This window comes from Beta vulgaris, chromosome 8 (genome assembly GCF_026745355.1).
Source record: "Beta vulgaris subsp. vulgaris cultivar EL10 chromosome 8, EL10.2, whole genome shotgun sequence".
Taxonomy (NCBI): Eukaryota; Viridiplantae; Streptophyta; class Magnoliopsida; order Caryophyllales; family Amaranthaceae; genus Beta; species Beta vulgaris.
In genome coordinates, this window is record NC_079209.1 from 12,206,931 (window position 1) to 12,216,399 (window position 9,469).

General features: G+C 36.5%; 1 protein-coding gene and 1 long non-coding RNA gene across 2 annotated transcripts; both read right to left on the reverse strand.

The window, feature by feature from the left end:
• Positions 1-3,792: 3,792 nt before the first annotated feature.
• On the reverse strand, positions 3,793-6,078 carry LOC104894430 (uncharacterized). The gene is made up of 3 exons (XR_007268957.2): positions 5,661-6,078; positions 4,742-4,807; positions 3,793-4,042 (listed from the first exon to the last, which is right to left on the reverse strand). It is a non-coding gene; the product is annotated as an uncharacterized LOC104894430 (long non-coding RNA).
• A 402-nt stretch (positions 6,079-6,480) lies between these two features.
• LOC130589833 (uncharacterized) lies at positions 6,481-6,867 on the reverse strand. The gene has a single exon (XM_057391429.1). The coding sequence runs from the start codon at positions 6,865-6,867 to the stop codon at positions 6,481-6,483; it is 387 nt and encodes a 128-aa protein (XP_057247412.1).
• Positions 6,868-9,469: the final 2,602 nt, after the last annotated feature.

The following is a 9,469-nucleotide window of genomic DNA, read 5'->3' on the forward strand; positions in this document are numbered from 1 at the left end:
AATGCTGGTGAAGAGGAGAATGAAAATTACCTGAATTTGTAGAAGAAATCGAAAGCTTTATAAGCTTTGCTCCTCCTAAAATTGTGGCAGACAGATGGAAAAAATGAGGGGGGAAGATAAGTGATGAGTTGGAGGGAAATTCTAAATTATAAGAAGGGGTAAGTGAGTTGGTTGGAGGGAAAAACAAGAGATATAACTGATGTGGGTCCGACCACTAATGGAGTTTGGCAAAATCCGTTAAGTGGTGGGAGTTTATAAAGGTTTTGTAAAGTTTAGTTGGAAATTTAGGAAAAAAAACATAAAAGTGGGAGTTTCTAAATATGTGAAAACTTAAGGTGGTTTTGTGCAAATTTTCCTTCAACAAAGAACAAATTTGAATTCAATGACAATCGCAACTACAAAATATGAAGATAAAAATGATAATCGGATCTACTCTCAAATTGAAAGAGAAAATCTAAGTAGAAGATAAACAAATCAAAAGGACAGAAATCTCCATCGAAAATTTTACAACCAATTTAATTACCGAAAATCTATTCAAATGACTACAATTCTCACTTCAGATTCACTCCAATTCAACTGAAAAATTTGAGCAAATGGTAATGAAATTATCCTGTAGTCATGGATGTAGATATGAGAGGAGAGAGAAAAGTAGGGTTTTTTAAGCTGATTGATGAGATTATGGGAGGAGAGAGAAAATAAAGGCTTATATATGTACGCGTATTCTAAACAACTTTAATGATTCGCGCGCGTTTTGTTCATTCCCCTAGGAATGACGCATTTCTATTCACTTCTATTGAGCCATTTTATTACTAGGCATTACCATTCCAAACTACCAAACAACCAAAGCACGAAAATGAAATTTTCATTACCATTCCGACCCTTTTAGTCCCAACTATCAAACGGACCGTTAGTATCCTGGGAGCTCCAAATTGTTCCCGTATGCCAGATTATACTAAATAAAATTTTATAAAGCAGTACAAATTTCCTTCAATACCAGATCTTTTTCGTGTTTTGAATTAGTTAAAGAAGAAAAAAAGATCAAGCACTATAGGATAATAGATTACTTGATACAGGACAATACAATATTTCATATAATACAAGCCAATTCTACTAATTTCATTACAAGTTGCTCAACATCATTATTTCATTAGTGCATCTGAATATGCTGCCTATGGCAAGCATTTTTGTAATATGATACTACTTAATAGTACTTCTCCAAAACCTCAAGGCACTTGTTCCATAAATGATCACTCCTTTTATGCATTCCAAAATACCTATCCTTGTCAATCTCAGCACACATGTCATCCACAATCAAGTCATTGCACTTCTTCCCCATTCGAATGAGCTGCCTACAGCACCTGGCTTCAAAATGAATTGGAAAAAAGTCGTTGCTTACAATCTCTACGGCACAATCTAAGGTTATTTTTGATGCGCAAGCCAAAGATGCTGGGTTGGAGGAAGGTGATGGGGAATAGATGATGTCAGAGTCAGGTGCTAAGCTATTTTCGGGAGCAAGATCGAACTCGATAACGCTTGCTACTGAAGGGCGGGAAATCACTATAATGGCTAAGGTGATGGCTAGGAACAAGAGTGCCATTGATCTAGCTGCCATTTTTTCTTTGTCGTTGTGCTGCGAAAAATTTAGCGGGGAATGTATATGGAAAATGCGACTAGATATGTTTCATAGTGTGGGAAGATTTTAGTTTTGCGTGGAAGTGTACTAATATGTTAGGTCCGTATAACGCTCTGCTAGAGGTAAATTTAGAGTTGAGAACTCAACGTGGGCTTTCTTCAATATTTAATGGATTATATTTAAGTTTGTACACCAGAAACGTAACTCTTTGCTTTAATGTAGTATAGTTGTTTTCTCCATGCTGTCAAAATAATTAGCCGGCTCATAGTCAGATCAACTCTGGCACTAGTTTGGAGCATCCCGGAGCTTAGCATGACCTCTCAGTGAATAGGGATATCAAGAAATATATGATATCCCTTTTGTATCTTTTGGTATATGTATTCTCTAATATGATCCATCACTATGAAAATCACAAGTACGATGCAAACACAGCACGGTACAAGATTGTGCTTGTTACGACTCTAGGTTCTGTCAGTGTCTACGCCGCATTTTAATTGGAAAGCATGGATCGATATTAGGCATGAACTTCGCTGCAAAAGATCACGATTGGAAAGGAGTGTAGCTACATTGATAGTAGTGAGTCAATCCCCCACTTGAATTTGCAATTATCGGAGGTTTTTCTTATAAAAATTGATTTATTTTAGAAAAAAGAACTTTTGTAAAGCCGATAAATTGACCTTGATAAAAATTTATTAATTTCGTATTTTGTCCATTAGGGGTTCTTTTGTGAATTTGCTAGGCAAAATTACGACTTTTTTACATTACCTGGAATGGACAAGCCATCATGTCATGCCTCGGCCTAGCCTTTAGCATTGTTGGCCCTTCACAAGCATGTTCAGGGCAATACATCAGCTCGACTCATAATGTGGATGCAAAAAAAGAGTGTCCAAAATGATGTTCTTGTCAAATTATCTTAAAAACTTGTTTGTTTTTGCTCTCTTAAATTTGTAAGCTTGTGAATTGAAGCTTCAAAGTTACTTCATCCGATCCGTTTCACAATAAGTGAAACATAGAGAAAGTACATGCATAGCGATGATAAAGAGAGAAATTTGGGACCCCACGTATTAGTAGAGCAATTAGGATTTTTAAACAATAACACATGGGTCACTAAAAGTTAATGTACCCAGGTTTTTCCATCCAAAAAAGAGAAAACTTTAACTTTTGCACCAAATCTGAATTTTCGCCAACATTTTCAAATTTATTCACATTCAAAGGTGATTTTTGGGGTATTTCCCACCAAAATTTCTACACAACCCTATTTATATACAACTATTGATAGAAAATTTCTCCTCAATTCCACTTCTGTACACACACCAGCACACACTTACATTAAAAATTCTAAAAATTCAAGTGAATACACTCATTTGCACACACAAGCACAAAGGTCCTTTTTCAAAAATTCTAACACAAGCACACATAACACTGTAATTAATTTGATGCCATGGAAGATGGGGGGCCTAGAGCAGTGGATTTTATCATGTGGAATAGGGGATTGTGTTGAAATTTGTGAAGAGGAGCTGATGCAGCTTCAAGAACAACAAGAAAAACATCATGAAGGTGACAAATTGATGTTGATGAGCTACTGTTTTTGGAGTCATACATGAATGGAGTTGATGATGTTGAGGATGATGCTGAGGTATGGTATTTTTCAGACTTTTATGATATAGACATTGAAATGGAAGATGAAAACATTGTTAATGACATTAATTGCAATTTAGGCAAAAAAAACCTAAATCACCAAACAACATTAGAAGAGAAATCATAATTGAGTTATTCTCATAAGCATCACATGACTTGTCCTTACCAAGAGGTTGTGTCAAGTATGTAGTCTTCAATTATGCAATTAGTAAAACAACACTTTTCAAATTGTGGAGAATAGCTAAATAGCATAAATTAGTGGAGTTGAGGTCATTGTTGCAAGCAAGAAAGCTTGCAACTATGGGAGGAGGTTTGTTATCATGGGAGAGGAAGAACTGAGAGAGGTTCCAATGAAGTAGAAGACCACAATCAGGTACTTTGCTACAACTTTGGAAGTTAGTCCATCAATAGTGTATAGGCTAATCAAAAGGGGTATTCTTAGATGCCATACAAACGCCATCTGTAACAACCCTGAATTTCCAATACTTCTAAAATCAACTTAATAAAAATAAACTCGGAAATCCAAAGGTGCTACGCCGCGATAATTATTAATAATAACTGCAAGGCTAATGGTTCTAACTAAAACAATAACCAAAAGTTTTAACTAATTATTACAGACCAACTAAATAGAATGTAAAATAATTATTACAAACCAGAACATAAATCTTATAATCAAATGAATAACAGCGGAAGTCTTTTTAAAAGTCCTATTAAATCAAAAGGGATCCAACGCACTCTTTAACCCAACTGGCGCTAACTATCTTCAAGTCCCTGCACATTAAACACTGTAATATCAGCCAAAGGCTGAGCAAGATTTATTACTGTAATAAAACAAAACTATTCAATGTGCAGGTAAGATATGTAGGAATATCATACAAATTCATTTAAAAGGTGTACAGATTATATATATAAAAATTAACTTTCTAATAACCATCTTTCTTTCTTTCTGAACTATTCTGTAAAACTTTTAAATATAACCTTTCGAAATCTGTGAGTAGGAAGTAATAGAAATCCAATGAGTTAGCTAGGCTCACTAGACAAGGTAAACACCAAAGTCCCTAGTATGCATACCCCTAACTTGATAACGAACCAAGAAGGAAGACTAATGGCAAGTGTATTGATCAACATACACCCAACTACTAAAATATATTGTTGAGACAATGTTAACTCAACATACTTCCAAACTCGGAGAATACCGCTTACCGGCAACCCCACAATAAAACTCTATAAACCCTCGTAAGGGTGAGGAACTTCCTCCTTTCAAAATCTCAACTTGGTAACATTGAGGAACTTCCTCCTTTTAATATAAATCTCATGAATAATCTCATAAACTCTTTCAATATAAATATCGAGAACCATTTAAATCTCAACGTATAAACTTCATAAAACAATCTCATTGGAAAAATAAATTTCCAAACATTATGAAACAGTTTCTCAACTCATCTGTACAAGCACAGTATGAAATCTTACCTTATCAGCAATAAAGTCAAACAAACTCAACCTCAAGTCAGAAGGATTCTTCTATAAATCCGGAATCTACAATATAATAACAGATGTAGTATAAGTTACTCGTGGTATACCTAGAGTTGTCTCACAAACTATTTTATCATTGCATAATTAGGACTTACTAGATATCCTAACTCTAAAATAATACAACATTTATAGTCATATCGTATAGGAAAGTGGCAACTTGTGGGTAAAGCAAAAATCTAAACACGTACTATATATATGATAATAGTATATGTGTAGTATACTAATATATAACTAATTGGTATTTAAGACCAAAGAATAATATGTCAGTATTAGAACTTTGTAAAACTAATTTAGATGATCACTATTCACTACCGTATAACATATTACCGCCACCACCATAACACCAAAACAGCTAAACAGCAAGAACTTGCACAAGGCATAACTCCTAGTATACAACTCCAAATCACACAATATATTCATTAAATCTTCAAGCTCTACAACTTTCATGAAGGAAGCAAGGTCTAAAAACGACAGAATCATTGAGAAATTGCCAAAACAGTGGCTGCGTGCAAAACAGAACATACAATGAAAACAAACTTTTATCACAGTAAACCATATTGAATCAAGCTAAGATTACTACTCTGTTTTGTAATGAAACCACAACCTACACCAATACACATCAAACCAGTATAATGGAAATTTCATAATAATTTCGAAACTAACAACTAGCCAATCAAACCCCCAAATTATGTTAACTAAATCAAATTAACCATCAAACATGAACCTTTCATAAAAATTTCGCACACCATAAATTTTCCCCAATTTAATTTACCCAAGAACCCTAATTTAACATACCAAAACTTTGAAACTTAAACAAAACTGAAATTCGAAATTGAAACTATAAGTTAGAACTTACTTGAACAGTGAAATGAAATTACTCAAGAAAAGACTCAAAAGTCACCCCTTTGATCTGGTTTTCGCCCCAAACGTTCACTAGATCAAGAGCCAAGTTTTCCTTCTTTGAAATACCCACAAACTCAAGTAATATAAAAGATAGATGAGAAGAAGGTTTGAATTGTGATAAAGTTGAACAAAATTTATAAATTCATGGTGTTGGATCAAGAATTAGAGAAAAGATAGATGGAGAATAAGGTGAATGAAGAAGAATGAAGAAATAAAAGGGGAAGGGCTACGGGGAAGCTTACTGAACCCTTTTTGCCTCTTTTTTTTTTTCTTTTGTTTTGTTTTTTTTTTTCTTTTGCTTACTCTATCTTTATAATAGATTAGTTAGGTGACTTAGTTCACCTAGGAAATCTAGGATTTAGTTTTTTTTTTTTTTTTTGACTACTTTAAAGGTAGAGTCAAAGTTAGTAAAAAAATATATATTTTTAATAAAAGAAATCTGGAATCATTTTCATTAAATAAATTAATACAAATAATTATTGAACGGGTATAAAAATACGGGGTGTTACAATCTACCCCCCTTAAAATAAGTTTCGTCCCAAAACTTAAAGTATTACTCAAATGATTAAACTTATACTCTTGTTTCTTAAACAACTCACGAACTTTATCATAGGAATCATCGTAATATAACAAGTAGGGAGTGGAACACATCGAAGCTTTATCATAAAACTTTCAATCACACATGCACAAACTTTATCATATAACTTTCAATCACACATCTATGAAATTATTATGAATTCTATCCCCCTTAAAAGGGAGTTACGTCATCGTAACTAAAAATTTACCTGGGTGAAGAGATGGGGATACTTAAGACGCATCGCATCCTCAGCTTCCCAGGTAGACTCCTCCGAGTTGTGGTTTGACCACAACACCTTCACGATCTTTGTGTCACCTTTGCGAGTCTTTCGAACTTTATGATCTAGAATCTGAACTGGAAACTCCTCATAAGTCATGTTATCATCTAACTGGAGAGACTCTGGTTGTAGCACATGCGAAGGGTCACTAATGTATCGCCGCAACTGAGAAACATGGAACACGTTATGCGCACGATCAACGCCTGGCGGCAATGCCAATATATAAGCCACCTCTCCTATTCTCTCCAGAATCTCATACGGGCCAATGAACTTAGGGCTCAACTTGCCCTTCTTCCCAAATCTCATAACTCCTTTCATAGGAGAGACCCTAAGCAACACCTTCTCTCCCACCTGAAACTCCTCATGGCGACGATGCTTATCACCATAGCTTCTTCTGTCTATCTTGCGCCGCCTTCATTTTCTGCTGGATGAGCTTGACCAGCTCAACAGTCTCGTGAATCATCTCTGGACCAATCACAACCGACTCACCAATATCACTCCAACACAAAGGAGTACGACAACGCCTACCATACAAAGCTTCAAATGGTGCCATCTGAATGGTAGAATGATAACTGTTATTATATGAGAACTCTATCAAATCAAGTTTATCCTCCCATGAACTCTGAAACTCTAAGGCACAAGCTCTCAACATATCTTCCAATGTTTGAATAGTGCGCTCCGTATGACCATCTGTAACAGGATGAAAAGTTGTACTCATCTTCAACTTAGTCCCCAAAGCTTCTTGAAGCTTCTGCCAAAAGTTAGACAAGAATCTGCGATCTCTGTCCGAAACAATATCACTCGGAACACCATGAAGTCTAGTCACGTGCGCTCTGTAAGCAGTAGCCAATCGTTCATGCTTCCAAGTATCCTTCATGGGAACGAAATGAGCAGACTTGGTAAGACGATCCACAATAACCCAAATCATATTATTCCCCTTTGGTGTCCTCGGAAGTCCACAAACGAAATCCATTGAGATCGAGTCCCATTTCCATATAGGAACCTCTAAAGGCTGAATCATCCCCTGAGGCCTCTTGTGCTCACTCTTGACCTTCTCACAAGTCAAGCATCTCGAGACATACTTAGCAACATCCGTCTTCATATGAGGCCACCAAAAAGTCTGCTTGAGATCCTTGTACATCTTATCCCCTCCAGGATAAACTGAATACTGTGCTGAATGAGCTTCTTCTAAGATCTTTTCCTTTAACTCAGGAACATTAGGAACACACCATCTCCCCTTGAATCTCACGCTACCATCCTCAACCACCATGAAATTGACAGGCTCATTAGCTTGCTTGTCCTTCAAGAATTGACCATGTACTTGTGCTTTCTTGATCTCATCATACAAAGTGGACTGAATCATAAGAGAGTTAAGCTGAGCTCCCAATTGCACTATCTCCACATCAAGATTATGGAACTCCTCTCGAAGACGATTCCTAGAACGCATGGTCTGCAAATAGTGAGAAGATTTCCTACTAAGTGCATCAGCAACAACATTAGCCTTACCCTCATCGTATTGAATCTCCATATCATAATCCTTGATCAGCTCTAACCATCTCCTCTGCCTCATGTTCAACTCTCTCTGAGTGAAGATGTATATCAGACTCTTGTGGTCCGAAAATATCTTGAATGATGTGCCAAGCAAATAATGACGCCAGATCTTAAGTGCAAAAACAACAGCTGCCAATTCTAGATCATGCGTCGGATAATTCAACTCATGGTTCTTCAGTTGCCTAGAAGCGTAAGCAACAACCTTTTTATCCTGCATAAGCACACAACCAAGACCATTCTTCGAAACATCTGTGAACACTTTGTACTCAAGGTTCCCATCAAGTAAGGTCAACACAGGAGTTGTGGTGAGACGCTCCTTCAAAATCTGGAATGCCTTCTCACAATCATCATCCCAATGATACCTAGTATCCTTCTTCATCAATGCAGTCAATGGCCGAGCTATTTTCGAGAAGTCCTTCACAAACCTCCTATAGTAACCTGCCAAGCCAAGGAAACTGCGAATCTCAGTCACACTCTTTGGAGTAGGCCATTCTGAAACAGCTTGGATCTTTGATGGATCAACTGAGACACCATCCCTAGAAATGATATGACCAAGAAAAGCAACTTTCTCCAGCCAAAATTCGCACTTGGAAAACTTAGCATACAACTTATTCTCCCTCAATACCTGCAGAACAGTGCGAAGATGCTCTTCATGCTCACTAGCATCCTTTGAGTAAATCAGTATATCATCTATGAACACCACCACAAACTTATCCAGGTACGGCCTGAAGAAAAGGCGATTTGCGTCGGATGTGAGGCGCCTATTTGCGTCGTACTTTGGTGCGACGCCAAAGCCCTCGACGCAAATGACTCAGAAAAGATATGCGTCGTATGCGAAACGACGCAGATGGTTCAGCTATTTGCGTCGCACCTGTATATGGTACGACGCAAGTGGATCTTGCCAGCCCCCTATTTCTAACCCCATTAAGTGATTTGCGTCGCATGAATCACTTGGAGCTACGCAAATCAGGTATTTTTTGCTTAAAAAAAATGAATTTGCGTCGCATCCGTGATTATGTGCGACGCAAATCAGGTCTTTTTTATTAAAAAAAAAATATTTTTGCATCCTTCAAACATCAGATCTAAAACAGAATGAAAATCTTAATAGTATTGCAAAAATTAATCTGCGTTGTGTCCAAACTAAAATCCAAATCATCCGTTTACAGAAAAAAAAACTAAAAACAATACATGATTTACAGAAACTTAAGATGAGAAAATTACTGAAAATTAAAAAAGAAAATTACAACAATACAGAAGTTGGTGAAATCAACAAATGATCTGATATCTTCTTCCTGTTTGGGCTATCAATTGCTGCTCGTGTCTCATACTCGAGCACAATACCGAAATCTCTGAAATG